We start from the raw sequence: 23,043 nt of genomic DNA, 5'->3' as shown, positions 1-23,043 counted from the left end.
GTTCCACATTCAGATAATTTTTTTTTATCTTTTGATACCTGGGAATGGCTTTATACAGTTCTGTTTTAAAGGCATTACGCTTAACAAAAGAAAGATTATAAGAAGCTGTAATTTAGAGTCTTTGGGCAAACTACAAGTTATCATGATTCATTTTAATTTACATGTAAACATGTAAAGGAGGTGTCACAGAAATATAAAAAATATCAAGTCAATTATTTAATAGCATTATTGCTTTTTATTATTGATGATTCTGCCTGAAACTATATGGTTGCTAGAATAACTTTTTATTTTTAATTTTTTTAGGAATATTTTGAAAAGAAAAGGTTAAAATCAAAAATGAAATTACGGGGAGTTTTATCCCCTGTCAAGAATTCTGCTGTCAGTTTAGACCTCCTTAACCTGTATATGGTAAATCAGATATCTTGCCAGAAGAAAAGACCTGGTAAGTCAGCCTCTCCAGTAACATTTTGTTTTGAATCTGATGTGATCATAATGTTTAGTTTTCCAATAATTTTGTAATTTTAGAACTCAAAGGATGTGGAAAGTAATTTTAAAACTTGATTGCCCTCTTAAATTAGAAGCTTTGTTAGTCTCTGCTTAAAATGTTTTATTGTTTAATCCATTTATTTTTTTTTTAGGTGGTGTGTTATATAAAATTAATTTTATCAGGTATGGTTAAACTTATAGCGTTGTTTCAATTATTATGTTATTTTGTCTAGGCAGATAGTTACCAAAGTTTGGCTAAAGAGCAGGGAATAAATATCTTTACTGTCTTATCCTATTTGGAGAATTTGTTTGAAAGGAAGAGCTGAACAAGTTTTTGCCTCAATGATTGGTTTCCTATCTCATAACTTGAATTTCTTAGACATTCTTGGGATGTTAACTATAGTAGTCTAATACTTCAAAATAAAGTTCATTTTGGCCTGCACTTTGATTCTTCAAGTAAATAAAAAGTTTAATCAGAGTATTTTTTTCTCTCTCAAGGAAACTTGTGTCTGATATTTAATTTTTAAAACAAGTGCTAAAATGAGAGCTTAAGAACTGAGTTCATTAAAAAGGGATTGAAATTGATCACAGTATTGTTAGTGTCTCCTCTTTTCCTTTCTGTGCTATTTTTGTTTCTCCACAGATGACAGTTGTCACAAGTAAATGTAGTCACACTTTAGTAGAAGTAAATACATTATTAATAAACTTTAGGAATAAAAGTTTCTGTTGTAAATATATTTGCTATATTTAGTTCTTTTTCTTCATTTGCGTAATAGTGTTATCAGCTATTGTCACCATGTCTTACATTAGATCCTCGGATCTTATTCATCATTTTGCTGAAAGTTAGTACCCTTTTCCCAACCTTTCCCTATCCCCCAGTCGCCAGATCCTGGCAACCACTTTTCTATTCTCTGTTTCTATGAGTTTGACTTTTTTTTTTTTTTAGATTCCACATGTAAGTGATACCATGCAGTATTTGTCTTTCTCAGTCTGGCTTATTTCACTTAGCATAATGCCTTCTAGCTCCGTCCATGTTGTCACACATGGCAGGATTTCATTCTTTCTCATGGCTCAGGAATATTCCATTGTATATATACACACACACACATATACACACCACACCATCTTTATCCATTCATCCATTGATGGACGCTGAGGTTGTTTCCATATTTTGGCTCTGTGAATTATGCTGCTGTGAACTTGGGAGTGCAGATATCTCTTTGAGATCTTGTTTTCATTTTATTTGGATATATACCCAGAAGTGGGATTGCTGAATCATATGATAGTTCTATTTTTAATTTTTTGAGGAACCTCTATATTGTTCTCCATAGAGCTTGCCCCAATTTACATTCCCATCAACCATGCACAAGGGTTCCCTTTTGTCCACATCCTTGCAAACACTTCTTACCTCTTGTCTTTTTTTTTTTACTTTTTGTGAGGAAGATTGGCCCTCAGCTAATATCTCTTGCCAATCTTCTTCTTTTTCTTTCTTTCTCTCCCCAAAGCCCCAGTACATAGTTGTATATCCTAGTTGCAGGTCATTCTAGTTTTTCTATGTTGGATGCTGCCACAGCATGGCTAGATGAGCAGTATATAGCTCTGTGCACAGGGTCTGGACTGGCGGACCCTGGGCCACTGAACTGGAGCACACAAACAACTATTCGGCCACGTGGTCAGCCCCCTCTCTTGTCTTTTCGATGATAGTCATTCTAACAGGTGTGAGGTGATATCTCATTGTGGTTTTGAATGCATTCCCCTGAGGATTAGTGATGTTGAACACCTTTTCATGTACCTGTTGCTCAGTTGTATGTCGTCTTTGGAAAAATGTCTGTTCAGTGGGTCCTCTGCTCATTTTTTAATCGATTGTTGTTTTTTGATATTGAGTTGTATGAGCTCTTTATGTATTTTGAATATTAATCCCTTATCAGACAATATGATTTGCAAGTATTTTCTCCCATTCTTTAGATTGCATTTTCATTTTGTTGGTGGTTTCCTTTGCTATACAGAAGCTTTTTGGTTTGATGTACGACCAGTTGTTTATTTTTGCTTTTATTCCTTTTACTTTTGGTGTCAAATCCAGAAAATCATCGTGAAGACTGATGTCACGGAGCTTATTCCTTATGTTTTCTTCTAGGAGTTTTATGGTTTCAGGTCTTGTATTTAAGTCTTTAATCCATTTTGAGTTGACTTTTGTGTATGGTGTAAGATAGGGTTCCAGTTTAATTCTTTTACATGTGGCTGTCCAGTGATGTATTTAACTTTATATATTTCCTTTCTCCCTCACTCTGTTTTCATTCATACGTTGAACGTATGTTTTTTGAGTACTTACCCTAAGTATTGTATTGGATTCTGGAAGTAGAACAGAAAATAACAGGGGCAGGACATGCTGCTCTATGGTAGGAAGAGAATTCCTCTATCTCTTATAGGTTCTTCTGGCTGGGCTATGAATTAAATTGACATGAGACAGAATAAAAGGAGAAAATCAAACAAAGCTTTGTAACATGTATACATGGGAAAAATCCAGGAAAACTGGTTAACTCCCAGACTGGCTAAGGTTGTCATCTTAAATTCCGTCTTTGGCTAAAGACAAAGGAGCATGTTGGGGGTGGGAGGGAGTCAGTTATGGGAGATTACCAGAAAAGGACAGTAAACAAGAGAAAGGTTATTATGCGGATTCAAGTCCTTGCCTTCTGCCTTGATAGGAGTTTCTGGACATAAGGACATCCTCCCTCTTCCTGGTACAGAGAGGGAGTTACCTTTACAAATGGAGATTTCCCTTACAAATGTAAATGTGTTTTACAGAGGGTAGCTTCTACTTTTCAGAGCTTCTCACCTGTCTGCAGTTTCTTAAAAGTAATCAGCCCCAAATAATCCTCATGCCAAAGAGACACATTTTGGGGTGGCCAATTCTGATCCCCCACACTACCAAAAAATAAGGCACCTTGGCATATTGAATATTTTGAGCTGAGGAATTTGAGGAAGCAGCATGTGCAGGAAGGATTTTCATGTGAGAGGTGCCCTCGCTATACCCCGAGAAAAGGAACGTTGTTATCTCCAACGCAGAGGGAACACCGAGAGGAATCTAATGAACAGACCTTGCTGTTTCCCTCAGTTTACTACACTTAGCTGATACCCCTTTTTGTCCTGTCACATTTCCCCAGGACTTTCCGCTCTTCATCAAACCTAGCTTAAAAATGCTCAGGTTTAACCACTTTGGGTCTTCATTTCCTTGCAAAGTTTTCCACATAAAACTTATATTAAATAAATTTGTATGCTTTTTCTCTTGTTAATCTGTCTTTTGTTACAGGCCCCCAGCTGATAATTTAGAAGGGTAGAGAGAAAAGATTTTTCCTCCTCTGCCAAAGCAAGATTTTATTAGTTAGGACTCATGTCTGCAAATTACAGAAACTTAAAAAATATATATTTACTTACTTAATGTTGTGGACTGAATGTTTGTGTGCCCCCAAAATTCATATGTTGATGTGATATTAGGAGGTTGGGCCTTTGGGAGGTGATTGGGTCAGGAGAGTGGACCCTGATGAATGGAATTAGTGCCCTTGTAAAAGAGACCCCAGAGAGTTCTCTCACCTCTACCACTGTGTGAGGACACAGGGAGAAGACAGCTGTCTGTGAACCAGGAAGCGAGCCCTCACCAGACAGCGAATCTGCCAGCACTTTGATCTTGGACTGCCCAGCCTCCAAACTGAGAAATAAATTTCTATTTTGTATAGTTCACCCAGGCTATGGTAGTCCGTTATAGCAGCCTGAATGGACTAAGACACTTAAAGGAAGGGTAGTGGTGCATCTGGGCCTCAGAGACTGCTTGAGTCAGGAAATTGAATACTACCAAGATTCTTTTTCACTTCAGATACTAGTTTTATTCTCTCAGACTGTCTTCATCAATGAAGCTTAAAATGTGACATTAAAAAACTAACATTGACAACTAGAAGCTATGTACCAGGGGGCTTTGGGGAGAAAAAGGAAAAATAAAATCCAAAAAAACCCACTATGAACTAACATTGCTCATCTCTCCAATTTCACCACCAGGGAAATACTGAGAGCTGCTTCTCTGATTCTGAATTTTTTAATTCCGCTGGAAGGATGTTGCCTTGCTCTGCTGGTGTCAGGTCTCAGCGCTGGAACAATTACTTATAACCAGAGGGGTGTAATGCCATTATTGAGTGGCAGGTGGTTGCCACTAAACCAATTATTTTTTCCAGGGAAGCAGGGTTATATAAGAAGATAGAAGCTCTCCACTACAACTCTGTAGTTTGTGTATGTGTAAAAAGCATTTCCTGGAAAAGGATCATAATTAAAAGTACTAAGCGGTCAAAATAGTTATATCGTCTATAAGGAGAGACAAGGCTGCTGCATCTAAAGTTTAAGAATCTAGTGAGGGAGATAGAGTTAATCAAGTACAGTAAACTATGGTAAGTGCTATAATAGAGAACATGTGTAGTGCTGTGGGAATGTGTAATATAGCAACTGATACAGTCTAGGGGTTAGGGAAGTTTTGAAGGAATCAAAAAATAAAGCAAAATTTGTAGGGCCCCTTTCGTGAGGAGAATGTAAGATGATGAAGAAAAAGATGATTTGAATTATCTGTGATAGTTGCTAGTACTGTAATGTCTTCTATCATGTATAGAATATAGGTGGTTTTAGTAAATATCTAAGATGTACATTTACTTAATGACCATGGTATAGCAACCAATGCTTTTAAAAGATTTTATTATTCATTCTTAATTTTTAATTGCAACTTTTTCATTATAGAAACTGTGAGAAAACAGATCCATGTGAATATGAATAGAGACATAAAAATGCCCCTGAGAAAACATGATTTAGAACTTCCAATGTCGCCTCATCTTGTCCCGTCTAACCTCTGCATTGATGATATGGAAAACAAGTAGGTTTTAGCTAGGTTGTATATTATTAGGTATTTGAAAGAGTCATTATCAACTCTGTTTTATTCGTTGGAAAATGTATAAAGGGATTATCCTAGCTCCAGTTTTTGTTTGTTTGACTGTTAGCAGTATTATTAAACTATTAAGACCTTTGTCAATGAACAATATCCATGCTAAGTATTTTTTGGATGCATAGTTTGACTTTCCTTATCATAAAAATCTCTCTCTAGTAATAATATAATTTTTATAAAACACAATAATATTATAACCCTGGAATGATTTACTTAAGAGTTCCGTATGTTTTCATATTTGTATAGAACAGTATGAATTTTAAATATTTATAAAAGATAACCAATTTTATTGCCACCTATGTGTTTAACTGTTACATTTTCTTTTCATTAGTTTACACTATCAAAGACAAGGCAGCAAGGAAGAACTTGGCCCAGTTAAGGTGAGAGTTAAACAAAAATTTTTTTAAGTTATTTTAACAATTGTGACATGCCACTGTTACCCAACCAGGTTCATTTTTGCCCGCCGCCCAGAAAGCCAAACACTGAGATGACGAGATAGCAGCAGAGAGAGGGTTTACTCACAAGGTAGCCATGTGAGGAAGCGAGCTCATGAGCCTGAAATTTGCTTCCCCGAAAACAGAGACTCAGGGATATATATGGGCCGGGGTCAACGTGGTCTGAAATGTGGAGAGAGGTGATTGGAGGTGAGGAGAGGTGAGGTAATGATGATCTGCACAAGCGTAGTCAGACTTCATGCCTCTTCATAGGACCCATGTTCACAAAATGGCGACATCAGCATGATCTGAGGGTAGAGTTTTTAGCCTCTTCAAGTTAAAAGGTCACCTGTCGGACATCTCCGTGGGCCCAGTTGATGAGTTGGTGGTCTCAACTGGCCTGAAGTGGACAAGGAGTTCCAATTCCTGAAAAACAGCTCACACACGCATTACCATGGTGATCCAGGCACCAGGAAGATGTTACCTATAGGAGCTTAGCAGGAGTCAGCATATTGCCTAAACAGCACAATTAACAATGAGTGGGTTAAACAGCTAAAAGCTATAATCAGTAATTGCAAAAGGGAAAAAAACTTTAATTCCTAGCTACTTAATCATCAGTGGCTCACTTTCTGCCAGTTTCACCATCAAGTGATATAAATTTTTTGAGAATCAGAGAAAATTAATTATCCTTTAAAAAAATTTTTAGTCTTTAAAATTGTTCTTTTAGAAGTTTTTAATGTAAGAAACCTATACCTTAAGAATATTTTAACGATTGCTTATGAGAAACCCTTTGGAGTTCTGGTAATGTAGACTAGGCCTTTGTGTGCAAAGCATTTGATTCTGCCTGTCACTGAAGAGCTGCAAAGGATAATTCATTTGGGGAGTTCTACTTTGGGTTCATGTGATCATTGAGCGATTCATGTTTTCAAATGTGGTGACCAGACTATTTTATTTTATATCAAATTGTGATTTTCAATATTCATGTTGATCCCAAGATTATTTTTCTTTCAAAGTATATTTCAAATAATTATTTTTTAGCAAATAAGACTTTAATCAATTAGAAAACACATAGATTGTGATTAAAGCTTGAAATGTGAAAGTCCAATGCCGTATTATTAATTATTCTTTCCTTTGAATAGCCAAAGTTAAGCTACATCAGAAAGATAATGGCAGTGATACTAAAATCTCTTGGAAATCTTTCACCTGAATTGTAGATAAATGAAACTTAGATTTCCTGTCATTAGGAGAGGACATGCAGGAATGGAGCTTGAGGGTAGAGGGGACCATCGGTGAGAAAGGCAGATGGAAAGGAGCTCTTAAGTATAATCTTAGTTGATAACCTCTCTTGTCTTAGTAAGGACTATCAGTTACTGATGACTTGCCTTTACTTGGGACTTTTTCTCTAACTCGTGACCTTTTTCACTTTTATTTTAACTTTCCTCATCTCTAGTTTATATATTTTGGCAAATCAAATGATTGTATCTTCTTTCCTATAGTCCTCGCAAGTCATGGACTCATATACAATGTTCGAACCTCAATTGAGCAGAATAGAAAACTGCAGCTTCACACCACCATCTTTGTCAGCAGAATTAGCTTCTAACAGAGATATTACAAGACAAAATTTTATTCCCAGAATAGTGCCTAGTCCTCAGAAAGTTGCATATGAAAAAAAGCAGAATGAACAGGTACCTTTCTTTTTTTAAATAAAAGTCTTTATTGAGTTAGATAGGTTACAATCTTGTGAAATTTCATTTGTACATTATTGTTTGTCAGTTGTGTTGTAGGTGCACCCCTTCACCCTTTGTGCCCAACCCCCACCCCATCTTTCCCCTGGTAGCCACTAATCTGTTCTCTTTGTCTACATTTTTAAATTCCTCATATGAGAGGAGTCATACAGAAATTGTCCTCCTCTATCTGGCTTATTTCACTTAACATAATTCCCTCAAGGTCCATCCATGTTGTTGCAAATGGGACGATTTTGTTCTTTTCTATGGCTGAGTAGTATTCCATTGTATATATATACCACATCTTCTTTATCCAGTCATCTGTTGATGGGCACTTAGGTTGCTTCCACATCTTGGCTATTGTAAATAATGCTGCAGTGGACTCTGGGGTGCATGGGACTTTTGGAATCGCTGACTTCAAGCTCTTTGGATAGATACCCAGTAGTGGGATGGCTGAGTCATAAGGTGTTTCTATTTTTAATTTTTTGAGGAATATCCGTACTGTTTTCCATAGTGGCTGCACCAGTTTGCATTCCCACCAGCAGTGTATGAGGGTTCCTTTTTCTCCACAACCTCTCCAACATTTGTTACTATTTGTTTTAGTTATTTGTGTCATTCTAATGGGTGTAAGGTGATAGCTTAGTGTAGTTTTGATTTGCATTTCCCTGATGATCAGCGATGATGAACTTCTTTTCATGTGTCTATTTGGCCATCCGTATATCTTCTTTGGAGAAATGTCTGTTCATGTCTCCTGCCCATTTTTTGATCGGGTTGTTTGATTTTTTTTGTTGTTGAGTTGTGTGAGTTCTTTATATATTATGGATATTAAGCCTTTGTCAGATATAGGACTTGCAAATATTTTTTCCCAGTTAGTGGGTTGGTTGTTTGTGAACAGGTCCCTTTCAATCACTAGTTCTTAGCATTTTATATTTTTGTGATATGCTCTTTTTTTCTTTTTATGGATTGAAAAAATATTAGTTGTGGGTTGCTATAGATATAGCCAAATTAGGAGAGAAATTAAGTATAATAATTCTTCTTAGGTCAAAAACTTAATTCTCTGGGCTGTAGAAGATTATGAATCCCAAAACTGGAATGTTCTTTAAAAGTCTTTGAAATCATCATCTTTTTATAAAATTATTGATAGTAAAATTGACCATAGTTCAATGTGTTATGTAATACTTGATTGTAATCACAGTAAAGGAGTAGTTGGTGATGTCATGATGGCCCAGTATACATGATATGGAAAGGATCCTGTGAATAGCAGTACATAATCTCAGTGATGTCATAGTAATCTGTTAAAGTATAAGTTGTGATGGCTTGATTCTTTCTATGACTTGAAAGATAGCTGGTTATATGCACTTCCATCCGAGACTATGCACATATGTGTATATAGATAGAGATATTTAGTGCTAAAACGTTCAATCGTTGTAGTCTCTAAAGTTAAAATTATAAAAACATCCAAATTTTTGAAGTTTGAAATACATATGCCATAGAACATACCAAGAAATGATCTTTTACTAAGTTTACATAGAGTTAAAAAATATAAAATTATTAAAGGTTACTATACTAATATATAATGGTAGTGAGTAAAATGGTTATGTAAACACTCTATCTTGTTAACAAGGTTAACAAGAATATTTAGTTTTGAATCTCTCCCATTTTTAGCATGAGGTGGTTTTATGTCATATTTGTGTACTATTTCTAAATTAATTTATAATTAGCAAATTTATAATAATTTATATATTGTAGTTATATATTACAGTATTATAGTTATATACAATATGTAATGATATTCAATTTTATTGAAGTATGTTTTCTGCTTTTCAGAGAAGGCAAAATGAAGTATTGTGCTAGGCTTATTAATTTAAGGACCCAATAATTTTTTGTTGTTGCTTTGGTGAGGAAGATTGGCCCTGAGCCAACATCTGTTGCCAGTCTTCCTCTTTTTGTTTGAGGAATATTGTTGCTGAGCTAACACCTGTGGCCCTCTTCCTCCATTTTGTATATGGGTTGCTGCCACAGCATGGTTTGTTGAGTGGTATGTAGGTCTGTGCCCAGGATCTGAACCAGTGAACCCTGGGCCGCCGAAGCATAGTGTGGGAACTTAACCACTATGCCACTGGGCTGGCCCCCCAATAATTTTCGAGGGATGCAATGAAAAACATTCAGTTACCCGTTCCATTTGTATTTTATAAGACTAAAACTTGCATCCTACATCAGCTTTAACTCATCCTTGCTTTGTTAAATAGTTTATAGGATAGAATGAGACCCTGTGTAATCTATACTTGAATAATCTTCTACTTAGAGACTGCAGGTTAGTGATTATCTCCAAAGGGGTAAATAATGTTGTACTTCATATGGCAGAAGAGAGAAAAGAGAAGCTAACGTCCCTGGTAAGGTGTGGTGTCACATTGTGAAGTACTAGGGAATTTATTTATTTGAATATATATTTGGAGAGATTTCAGGAAAATTAAAATGAGACTATAAATTACATAAGAAAATGAGTTGAAAAACAGGTTGGAATAAAAAGTGGTCTGGGGCTTACTAGTCCCTGGAGAAGTAGTATTGAGCCAATATATAATATTCTCTTCTGTTTTGATTTGGTTGTGTGTTTCTCGCTTCAAGGGATGACATTGTCCCTGCACCATTGACACTGTCTCTCTGAGGCTGAGATGAGATATGTTATCAGACTTTATTTTCAGCTTTTCTTGATTTTAGACCTTTTTTTAAAAAAAGACTTTTAGTATCTCTTTTTGCCTGCACGTGTTTTTTTTTCTGACTCTTTCTGTCATTGCTTGTCTTTGGACGTCTCGTTTCTGTGTTTCATGGCTTATACATAAAATATACTACAGATATGAATTATTATTGCTGGATAGATTAGTGTTGGGCCATTATAATATCTTTATATGGTACCTTCCTCATTAACAAATGGGTTATCACATCTGCTTTTCACAAGAGTCTTTCCATACTTTCCCCGTTTTGCACTCAGTGGTAGCGATATTCAGAAAGATTAAAGTAGCAGAGGCTGGCCCTGTGGCCGAGTGGTTAAGTTCACGCGCTCCACTACGGCGGCCCAGGGTTTTGCCGGTTCGAATCCTGGACGTGGACATGGCATAGCTCGTCAGGCCATGCTAAGTCGGTGTCCCACATGCCACAACTAGAAGGACCCACAACTAAAAATACACAACTATGTACCGGCAGGTTTTGGAGAGAAAGAAGAAAGATAAAATCTTTTTTTAAAAAAAAGATTAAAGTAGCAGTCTAAAATTACTTAGTAAATGGAGGAACTGAGATAAGTACAGTTGTTTCCTTGGGAGAAATCATTATTTTCTGTCAGCGATATTTAACTTTTATTTACTCAAGATCTTGGTGTTCCGGGTCTTTTTTTTTAATCTTTTTTTACCTCTGAGAAAATGGTTAGCTCACCATAGATCAACCCTGTTATTTTAGCAGTCATTCAAATACTGACACTGCTTTCATTATTAGAACAGTATTTATTTTGTTTTCAATAAGGACACTCTTTCTTTTAGACTAAAAAATACATTTTTAAACTATAGATGTCTACTTAAGTGAGGTTTTACGGTAAATTATTTAAATTGTATATATGTACATTTACCCTTTTGGCAGGTTCTTCCTTTTTTTTTTTCAGCTCAGTAATGTTAATTATTCTAATTCCGTGATTTCCGAATTAAACAAAAATCAAGATGCTTTCAGTCCATCATATAAAACAGCACAATTTGGAACATTATTTGAAAGATTAAACAGGTAAGCAAAGATGTTGAAGGAAATAAAGAACCTGTAGCATGCTCTCTTTGAGTTATTAATTTGATTTTACTGGACAGAAGTATTTTTAGTTAGAAACGTAAACAGACCTAAGTAAAACTTCTAAGGAAAAAAAAACACTGTAAGTAAAATGTAGCATTTAATTAAAGTAGTTATAAGTAACGGATTTTCTGATGTACATATCTACCTTTCATTTATTTATTTTAAAAAATATTTTGGGCCAAGGTGTTTTGCATCTGTTTTATAATCCCTGTTTTATGAATTACTACTTTCTTTTTCTTTATCATAAACATAATAATTTTTTTTTCATATTTATGGTAGTTGATCAGTGCCCCATTTTTATTTTCTAGGTGTCTGTATTTAAACTCTGGTTCGTTGTTTTAAAAGACATTAAACTTGTAAAACCAGTTTGAATCACTCTTGGTAATCATAGTGAGAAACTTTGACTCTGTAATTCTGTCTCAGTCTTCCTCATTTTAGTAAATGGCACCACTATTAACTCAGTTGCTTAAGCTAAAAAAAAGTTGTACCTGATTCCTTCCTTTCCTTCAACTCCCAATATCTATTTCACAAAGTATTGTCAATTCTGTATTCTAATAAACTTTAAAGTTATCTACTCATGTCTCCATCTCTATAGGTTCCATTTCAGTCTAAGCCACCACTGCCTCTTGCCTAGAATTGTAATAGCCATATAACAGTTCTTTTTGTTTCCTCTTTGTCCTTAGGTCTATTTTTTTTCACACTTTATTAATGTATAATCAACATACCATAAACTGAACTTATCTAAAATGTGCACTTTGGTAAATTGTGACATATGTCAAAAATAATGACCATTCATCATCCCCAGTAGTTTCTTTGGGCACCTTTGTAATCCCTTCCTCTGGCTACTTTACATCCCTTACTCCCATCCCAAGGCAACTGCTGATCTGCTTTCTATCACTGTTGATTAGTCTGTATTTTCTAGAATTTTATATAAATTTCATTAATACAGTATGTTCTCCTTGTTTTGGTCTAGCTTCTTTGACCTAGCATAATTTGAGATTCATCTATGTTGTTGGTTGTGTATATCAATGGTTCATTCCTTTTTATTGCTGAGTAGTATTCCATTGTATGGCCATAGCACAGTTTATTCATCTGTTGATGACCATTTGGCTTTTTTCTCCAAGTTTTGGCTATTCCAAATAAAGCTGCTATGAAAGTTCATATGGAAGTCTTTGTTTAGACATATGCTTTCATTTCTCTTGGGGAAATATCTACGAGTGGAATGGCTGGGTCCTATGGTAGGTATATGATTAAATTTTTAAGAAACTGACAAACTGTTTTCTAAAGTGATTTGTACCATTTTACATCGCATCAGCAGTGTATGAGAGTTCCAGTTGCAGCATACCTTTGACAACACTTGGTAAAGTCAGTCTTTTAAATATATCTGCCATTCTAATCAATATGTAATAGTATCTTACTTTGGTTTTAATTTTGCATTTCCCTAATGACTAATGATGTTGGCATCTTCTCATGTGCTTATCAGCCATTTGTGTATCTTTGGTGAAATGCTTACCTTTTTCCTTTCCTTAGTGGTGTCTTTTTGAAGTAAAAAAGGTTTTAATTTTGATGAAATACAGTTTATTAATTTTTTCATTTAGAAATTGTTCGTGTGTTGTCATAGCTAACAAGTCTTTGACTAAGCCAGGGCCATGAAGATTTTTTCCTATTTTTTTTCTGTCTTGTAGTTTTAGATCTTACATTTAGGTCTATGATCTGTTTTGAGTTAACTCTTATGTATTGTGTGAGGTAAGGGTCTAAATTCACCATTTGCATTTGTGGAAAGGAAAGAATATCTTTTCCCCACTGAATTGCTTTGGTACTTTTGTTGAAAATCGATTGACCAAAAATGTAAGTTGTTTTTCTTTTCCCCCAGGAATCTCAGTTCTGTTCCATCGGTTAATTATGTCTATCTTTATGTCAGTGCCACACTGTCCTGATTACTATAGCTTTACTGTATGTTTTGAAATTGAGAACTGTATTAGTCTTCCAGTTTGTTGTTCTTTTTTGAAAATGTTTTGGCTTTTCTTAGTCCTTTGCATTTCCATATAAATTTTAGCATCAACCTGTCAGTTTCTGGAAATAAAAAAAGCCTACTTGGATTTTGATAGGGATTGTATTGAATCTGTAGATCAATTTGGGGAAAATTGCCATCTTAACAATAGTGATTTTTCCAATCCATGAACATGAAATGTTTCTCCTATTCATTTTTTTTTGAATGTCGTAACAGCTTTATTCATAGTGGTCCCAAATTTGAACTAACCAAGATGTCCATTAAGAATAGAATATTATGGGGCTGGCCTGGTGGCATAGTGGTTAAGTTTGCATGCTCAACTTCGGTGGCCTAGGGTTTGCAAGTTTGGATCCCAGGTGCAGACCTAGCACCACTTGTCAAGCCGCACTGTGGTGGCATCCCACATAAAATAGAGGAAGATTGACATAGAGGTTAGCTCAGTGACAATCTTCCTCAAGCAAAAAGAGGAAGATAGGCAACAGATGTTAGCTCAGGGCCAGTCTCCCTCACACACACACAAAAGAATAGAATATTATATAATATTCATGCAGTGAAATAATACACAGAAATGAAAAAAAATAAACTGCTGATACATGCAGTAACAAGCATCTCCATGGAAGAATCTCAACACAAAAAGAGGACCATTGTGTAATTCCATTTATGTGGAGTTCAGAACCTGGCTGAATTAATGAATGGTGATAGCACTCAGAATGGTGGTTACTGTTGGGAGGTGTGGACTTGGAGGGGCATGAGAGAACCTTCCAGTGTGTTTGAAGAGTTTTATTTTTCCAGATTTATTGAGATATAATTGACAAATAAAAATTGTATATATTTAAGATGTTCAAGATGATGATTTCCTATACATATACATTGTGAAATGATTACCACAGTCAAGCTAATTAACACATTCATCACCTCAAATAGTTACCATTTTTGGGTATGTGATCAGACCACTTAAGATCTGCTCTATTAACAAATATGCGATTTACAAGTATACAATATAGTATTATTAACTATAGTCATCATATTGTACATTAGATCCCCAGAACTTACTCATCTTATAACTGGAAGTTTGTACCCTTTGACTAATATCTCATTTCCCCTACTCGCCAGCATCTGGAAACCACCATTCTATTCTCTGCTTCGAGTGTGACGTTTTAGATTCCATTATGGGTGAAATCATATAGTATTTGTCTTTCTGTGTCTGACTTATTTCACTTAGCATAATGTTCTCCCTCTTCATCTATGTTGTCACAAATGGCAAGATTTCCTTTTTTATGGCTGAACCATATTACATTGTGTTTGATCTTCTTTAATTTCTCTGAGTAATGGATTTTTTTTTTAAAGATTGGTACCTGAGCTAACAACTGTTGCCAATCCTTTTTTTTTTGTCCTGCTTTTTCTCCGCAAATCCCCCCAGTACACAGCTATATATTCTAGTTGTGGGTCCTTCTACTTGTAGCATGTGGGATACTGCCTCAATGTGGCCTGATGAGTGGTGCCATGTCCGCGTCCAGGATCCGAACCGGCAAAACCTTGGGCCGCTGAAGTGGAGCGTGTGAACTTAACCACTTGGCCACTGGGCTGGCCCCTCAGTAATGTATTGTAGTTTTCAATATATAAGCAGTGTGCTGCTTTTGTAAAATTTATTTCTAAGTATCTTATTCTTTTTATGCTGTTGTGAATTGAATTATTTTCTTAATTTCATTTTTGGATTGTTCATTGCTAGTGTATAGAAATACAATTAATTTTTGTATATTGATCTTGTATCCTTCAACTTTGCTGAGATCATTATTAGTTCTAGTAGTATTTTTGTGGATTCTTTAGGAGTTTCACCATACTGGATTATGTTGTCTATAAATAAAGGTGTTTTTATCTCTCCTTTTTCAATCTGGTTGCCTTTTACTTGTTTTTCTTGCCTGAGTGACTACAACCTCTAGTACAGTGTTGAATAGCAGTGACAAGAGTGGACATGCTTGCATTTTTCCCACTCTTAGGGAAAAAGCATTTAGCCTTCACTATTAAGTATGATATTAGCTGTAGGTTTTTTTGTAAGTGCCCTTTATCAGGTTGAGGAAAGTCCCTTCTATTCCTAGTTCATTGAACGTTTTTACCATGGATTTTGTCAAATGCTCTTTCTGTGTCCCTTGAGATTATCATCTAGTTTTTTCCTTTATTCTATTAACATGCAATATATTACCGTATTTTGAAGTATTAAACTACCTTGCACTCCTGGGTTAAAAGCTGCTTGGTCATTATATATAAACCTCTTCATGTAATGCTGGATTTGGTTTGCTAATATTTTGTTTATGATTTTTGCCTCCATATTCATTAGGAAAATTGGTCTGAATTTTTCTTTTCTTCTTATGTTTTTTGTCTGGCTTTCATATCAGAATAATACTGGCCTCATATAATAAAGTGTAAAGTGTTTGCTCTATTTAATAGAAGAATTTGTGGATTCTTTAGATGTTTTTGCATCAGGGCTATTCTTAGTGGGAAGGCTTTTTACTAATTTTTTTTACTTGTGTAAAGATCTATTCAGATTTTCTAATTTCTTCTTGAATCAGTTGTAGTAATATGTGTTTTTCTAGGAATTAATCCGCTTCATCTAAGTTGTATGATCTATTAGCATAAGGTGATTTATAGTATTCCCTTGAAACCCTTTCGGTTTCTGTCAGGTTGGTGTTGATGTCCCTTTTTGAGTTCTAGATCTGTGTCTTTTCTCCTTTTTTTCTTGGTCAGTGTAGCTGAAGATTTGCTAATTTTATTGGTCTTTTTAAAGAACTAAGTTTAGGGTTTTATCAATTTTCTCTATTTTTCTGTTTTTCATTCCATTGATTTCTGCCCTAATGTTTATGATTTCCTTTTTCTGCTTGCTTTTGGCTTAGTTTGCCTGTCTTTTTTTAGGTTCTTAAAGTGCAAGCTTAACTTACTGATTTGATATATTTCTTCTCTCCTAATACAGGCATTAAAAGGTATAAATTTCCCTCTAAGCAGTGCTTAGAGGCCAACCAATGATTAGTTGGAGGTTGTGTTTAAGTACCTTCAGCTAACAAGGCTTCCTCCCTTGCACAAGACCTTACACTCAGCCAGGGATGAGTAGATACCTGTAGCTCTTTCTGGTCTCTCCTGAGTCTGCACTCAGCCTTACACATGTATGCAACCTTCCAGACCACCAGGAGGGTCTGGGAGTTTATCAAAGCCTCTTGTACCTTTTTGTTTTCTGGATCTCTCTATGAAATTTCTGGATGGTTTTTGCTTGCTGCAAATATCTCAGCCTCAGGCAGCTGCAATTTTGGGCTTCTTTGATAGTTTGCCACCAAGACAATGATTATTTTTGACAAATTCCCTGGGCATGAGTCTCCCACCTTCCCGACCCTCTCCAGACAAGCTCAGCCTTGGTAGGCTACCAGCCATGGAGTTGGGGGTGGAGGGATGGTGGCAGCCTAAGGCTAAAACTCCACAGGTTCCCACTGGTTCTACTAAGGTTGAGTAGTTTTTCTTGAAGTACTGCTTCACAGTTTATTGGATGCCATTGGTCACTCCCCATATTTGAGATGATTTTTTTTGTGAGTGTTATCTGGTTCTGTTACTGCTTTTAGGGGACAAGATTTGCCAGGTTTCTCAGTCTCTCATTCCAGAAGTCTGGCCCCACAATTGATTAATTTTGAATGTTAAACCAACCTTGTATTCCTGAGATAAACCCTACTTGGTCACAATGTGCTAACCTTGTTATGCATTCATTGGATTTGATTTGCCAAAATTTTGTTAGGGATTTTTACATTAGTCTTCATGAGGGAGATTACTTTCTAGTAATATCTTGTAACATCTTAGTCTGGTTTTGATATCAGCCTAATGTTGGTGTCATAGAATGAGTTGAGAAGTATTCCTTCCTGTGTAATTTTCTGAAAGAGTTTGTATAGGATTGGTACATTTCTTCCTTAAATGTCTGGTAGAGTTCATCAGTGAAGTCAGTTGGTATGAAGTTCTTTTTGTGGGAAGGTTTTTTTTTTACTATAATTTCCATTTTTTACTAGATAGAAGGCTAGTTGGATTCTTATTTTTTTAGTGAGCTTTGGTAGTTTGTGTCATACAAAAAATGTATCCATTTTATCTATGTTGTAAAATTTATTGACTTAAAGTTATTCATAATATCTCCTTATTATGCGTATGAAATCTTTAACTTCTGTAGTGATGTCTTTTCTCCCATTACTAATATGGGTAAGTTGTTTCTTCTCCCCTTTTTCCCAGTGATTATTCTGATTAGAGACTTGCCAATTTTATTTATTTTCTCACAGAATCGTCTTTCAGTTTCACGTATTTCTTATTTTTGTTTTTATTTCATTGAATTCTGCTCTTATCTTTATTTCCTTTTGTCTGTTTACTTTGGATTTAATTTACTCCTTTTTTTCCTGATTTCTTAAGGTGAAAGCTGAGGTCATTGACTTGAGACTATTTTTCTTTTCTAATGCACGTGTTTAGTGCTGTAAATTTTCCATAACTGCTGCTTTGCTGCATCCTACAAATTTTGATATGTTTTGTTTTATTTTCATTCAGTTAAAAAACTTTCTAATTTTCCTTTTGATTTCTTCTTCACTCCATGAGATATTTAGAAATTTGTTATTTGGTTCCGAAAATTCCCAAGACTTTTCTGTTATCTTTCTAAATTAATTCCATTGTGGACAGGGAACATCCTTTGTGTGATTTGAATCCTTTCAAATTTATTGAGACCTCTATTATGGTTATGAATATAGTTTACATTTAGTGCAACAATTGATATATGATTGGATTTGTCTGTTCTCTTGCTATTTTTTGTTTCTCCCATATAATCCTTTGTTCCCTTTCCCTCTTTTCTGCCTTTATTTGATTTTAGTCTTTTTTATGACTTAATTTATCCTTTTGTTGGCTTGTTATCTATAACTCTGTTTTGTTTTTCAGTGGTTTCTTTCGAATTTATTGTATATATTTTAATTTATCACAGACTATATTCTAGTTATGTTATACTACTTCAAGTATTGTGTAAGAACCCTGTAATGGTATGCTTCCATTTCTCCCCTCTGGCCTTTGTGGTGTTGTATCCATACATTCACTTATATAAATGTTATAAATCTAATAATATATTATTGTTCTTTTTGCTTTAAAGAGAGTTAAAAATTAAGAAAATATGTTTTTTATACTTAAGCACAAATTCATCATTTTTGATGGTCTTTGTTATTTTGTGTAGATCTAGATTTCCGTGTGGTGATATTTTCCTTATGTTTGAAAGACTTTTGTTAACATTTCTTATAGTGCGGGGCTGCTAGTAATTAATTCTTTCAGCTTCTATGTATTTGTAAGTTTTTATTCTTTTCTTTTTGAAAGATATCTTTTGACTTGCATTGTTTCCTACTAGAAGTTGCTGTCATTCTTATCTTAATATCTATATATCTAATATATAATTTTTCTCTGTTTCTAAGATTTTTCTATCATAGATTCTCCATGGTGGATTTTCTATCATAGATTTCTATCCATTGATTAGGATGTTCCTTTTCTTTTTATTTCCCTGTCTTTGAGCTGCATTGAGCATCTTGGATCTGTGAACTTAGTTTTTATCGAATGTGGAAAATTCAGCCATTGATTTTTGGGATATTTTTTATTCCTCTCCTCTCTTCTTTGGGGACCTTAATAACATGTAAGTTAGTCCATTTGAAGTTGTGTCACAGTTTATTGATGCTCTGTTTATTTATTTTCATCTTTTTTTCTCTCATTGTTTCATTTTATATAGATTATATTGCTTTTTCTTCAGATTCTCTAGTTGTATCTTCTTTGGTGTCTAATCTCTATGTAAATCTGTTCAGTATATTTTTTATCTCTAGAAGTTTGTTTTAACTCTTCTTTATATCTTCCATGTTTCTATTCAACATCCTCAGTCTTTCGTCTATCTTTTTGGATGTAGGGAATATAGTTCTGATAACTCTTTTAATGTCCTTGTCTACGAATTCTATCATTTGTGTCATTTCTTGGTCTATTTCTAATAATTGATTTTTCTCTTCATTATGGGTTGTAACTTTCTACTTTTTTGCATTCCTGATAATTCTTTTTTAGATTGTATACATTATGAATTTCATCTTTTTGGTCTGGAAATTTTTGTATTCCTATAAATTTTCCTAAGGTTTTTCTGGGATTTTAGTTGCTTGGAAATAGTATGATCTTATTAAGGCTTGCTTTAAACTTTGTTAAACAGGACCAGATACACCTTCACTCTGTGGCTAATTTTGCCCCCTGCTAAGGCAATATCCTTCTTGTATTCTTAGATTTCCTTTGAATTAAGAGGTTTTCCACTCTAACTGGTGGAAGCACAAAATTTTCCCATTTCTGTTTGAGTTCCTGGAATTGTTCAATCTTCTCATCTTGGGTGTTGCTTTTCTCAGCCTTGGGTAATTACTTCATACGCATGTGCTGATCAGTACTTAGCTGAAGATTTGAGAACTTTCTGCAGACCTCTGGAGCCCTCTCTCTTTGAAGCACTCTCCTTCATGGTACTCTGCCCTGCATACTCTGTTCTCTGCAGTCTTCCTGACCTTCCAGTGCTGTTTCCTCAACAAAGGGAATCTGTGGGCTCCAACTGGATTTCCCCTCTCTGTTCTGTGGCTTGGATACTCTCTCCAAGCAATAAGCTAGGAGCAGTCATAGAATTCACCTTACTTGTTTTCTCTCTGTCAGGGATCGTTATCCTATTCTATCCAATGGCCCAAGTCTGAAAGCCATTGTCTCATACAGTTTGTCCAGTTTTATAATTCTGTCAGTCAATGAGGCTAAATCTTGTTTCTCTAACTTCATTTTGGCCAGATGGAAATCAGGATATTCGCATTCACCCAGCAGTCAGACTGATATTTTTTAAGGCAAAAAGCAAGAGAGTTTTACTTTTGTACTTAGCAATTTTCAATATTTCTTATTGCTCTTTTCAAAAATAAAGCTCTACATGATCTGGGCCCTTTTGTACCTTTTAAGCCTTAGGCCGTAAGTTTTCTTTCACTGATTCTATTCTAGCTTTACTCCTCTTCTTTTTGTTTCTCACATGTGCTGCAAATCTTGTATTTGTGTTTATTCCATCCCCCTGCAGTATGCATACTCCTCTCTTTATATGTCTAATCATTCTGTATCTTTAGCTTATTTATCACTTCTTTGCTAGGAACTTTCCTGACCAGCTATCTGAAAAGGACCTCCAACACAAGTTGTTCCATCGTCTGATCTTGTAGCACCTATAAAGCTGCTGTAATTATCTTTTTTATTTGTTTATTTCTTTTATCCATTGTACTTATTAATGGTTAGTTATCTTATTTATTTGTTATTATCTTCCTTCACTAGAATATAAGCTGTATTATCTCCCTACCACATGGCAGGCATACATTAAATATCTGTTTAATGCACATAAAAGGCTTATTCAGATAATGAATTTATCCATATTGTAGTCCGTAAATGAATGAACTTTTATCTATAGGAAAAAGTGTTAAAGAAGTTGGATCGATTTATCTTAGTAAGGCTTTTATATTTTTAGCATCATTTCTCTCTGTCATCTTTACAAGTAGCAATCCTTCCCAACATTCAGTCCCCAACTCAAATGCCACCTACTTGATTTTTCTCAAGTAAAAGCATTTCTTTTATTTACTGTCGTAACACTGTAGAATAGCACTTATCACTTTCTAGTTTTTCTTTCCCCTTCCGGACTATTTCTTGTGAGCAATAACTGTGCATTATACATTTCTCTGTTCTCCAGATCTCTCAGTGAGTGATTCTTCTGAGTCAGAATGCTTAAAATGCTGTTTAAAAATGATTATTTACATTTGTAGTGTGCTTTCTAATTTATGAAGTGCTTTTACATTTATTTTCTCATTTAAAGTAATACAGTTTCTCTGGTGTGAATGGTGTATATTATCGTGTGCTATAGGTTATGCCTTTGATATCACAGAGTAACATTATTCTGCTCAAAACACCACTAAGAACCGTATTGAGAAGCAGTGTAGGATCACGGTCTATGAACATTCCTGGACAAAATCTCTCTCTCTCTTTAATGGCAAACTGAATTCTTTTCTCTCTCTGTCCCCAATACGTGGCATAGTGCCCAGAACACGGCAGGTGGACCTGCTCATTAGATGTTTAATGAATAACTTAAAAAATAAAATTGGAAATCCATCAGTTTTAGCAGTCTATGTTTCTTTTCTAAATTTCTTTGGTACCTCCAATCTCTGGAACAGCCCACCCCTAAGTAAATTTGTGGATAGTCAATGGCAACAAAATCCAGAGTATCTTGATTTTTTTTTTGTTGTTAGATTGGCACCTGAGCTAACATCTGTTGCCAATCTTTATTTATTTCTGTTTTTCTGCTTACCCCCAAAACCCCCCAGTACATAGTTGTATATTCTGGTTTTAGGTCCTTCTGCTTCTGCTATATGGGACGCCATGTCAGCATGGCTTAATGAGCAGTGTGCTAGGTCCACACCCAGGATCTGAACTGGTGAAACCCTGGGCTTCCGAAGTGGAACGTGTGAACTTAACCTCTCTGCCACAGGGCCAGCCCCAGAATATCTTGATTTTTAATTATTTCGTATAATAGCTTTGATTCTTTTATACAAGTTAGACATAACTTAGAATTATGATTTATACATTAGAAGGGAACTTATAAGTTATCTAGGCTAACCTTTTCATCTAATTCATTTTATCTCTTGGCTTTATTACATATATATGCATTTGTATCTGTATTGCTCTCCCTTGGGAACTTCAGAGTTGTTTTTATATCCTTGTTAGGTTGAGAGATATCTGTTACAGTGTTCTGATAACTCTGATTTGATGTTTTAACACTGGGGATAATTTTTGCCTGCAGTGTGTTCAAAATATCTTTCTCTGATTAAACAGAGCAGCAGTTACATGCAGTGGTTGTCTAGGGTATTCACTAGACCTTATTACAGAAGACATGATATAGGTTGGTCATATTTTGTTAATATAACAGTGAATTGAACCACATCATACTTCATTTCAACACTTTTTTTTGTGTTGAAATACAAAACTAAGTGTAGATTATTTTCATACTCACTGAGGCACATTAGACAAATTTCCACCCAAAACAATATTATTTATTCAAATAAAAAACTGAAAACATAGTCCAGGTAAATGTTAGTAGCTACTCAGTGTGTTCTCTAAGAATTTAACTTTAAGTTTCTAAATGAAAATTTTCTATGCTTTTCTTGTTAAATATGTTTTTATTTATCTCAAAGTCCAGGAAATCGGAATTTCCTTACTGAAAGACCTGATATAGTTACAGGTGAAGATTGTGGAACCATGGATGAGAGAAGACAGTCAGACTTCATTATTGAAAAACAGTCAGTACAACATATTTTGGAAGAAAATAGGAAAGAGGTTTCAAATTTTCTTGAAGATGTGAACCAGCCAACACCCAGCCTTCTGTCAGAGAATTGTGACTCTTTTATTAGTGAAAATGTGATCAATTTATTAAACATAGATCAGTGGAGTATAAAGAAAACCTTTGACAAGTGTGGTTTTGACAGTGTGGGAGATATTTGTGCAGTCACTAGTTCTGATAAAAACCATTCCACT

General features: G+C 35.0%; 1 protein-coding gene across 1 annotated transcript; it reads left to right on the top strand.

Moving 5' to 3' along the window:
* Nucleotides 1-309: 309 nt before the first annotated feature.
* Nucleotides 310-23,031, top strand: LOC124233590 (uncharacterized protein C12orf40-like; the record flags this gene model as incomplete). Its single annotated transcript, XM_046650732.1, has 6 exons — nucleotides 310-442; nucleotides 5,257-5,389; nucleotides 5,790-5,838; nucleotides 7,389-7,577; nucleotides 11,266-11,381; nucleotides 22,704-23,031. Coding segments are annotated over 6 exons (948 nt in total), but the record flags the coding sequence as incomplete, so codon positions are not given.
* Between the last annotated feature and the right edge of the window lie 12 nt (nucleotides 23,032-23,043).

Source organism: Equus quagga, unplaced genomic scaffold (assembly GCF_021613505.1).
Source record: "Equus quagga isolate Etosha38 unplaced genomic scaffold, UCLA_HA_Equagga_1.0 206371_RagTag, whole genome shotgun sequence".
NCBI classification, from domain to species: domain Eukaryota; kingdom Metazoa; phylum Chordata; class Mammalia; order Perissodactyla; family Equidae; genus Equus; species Equus quagga.
This window is presented reverse-complemented; position numbering and strand designations above follow the sequence as displayed.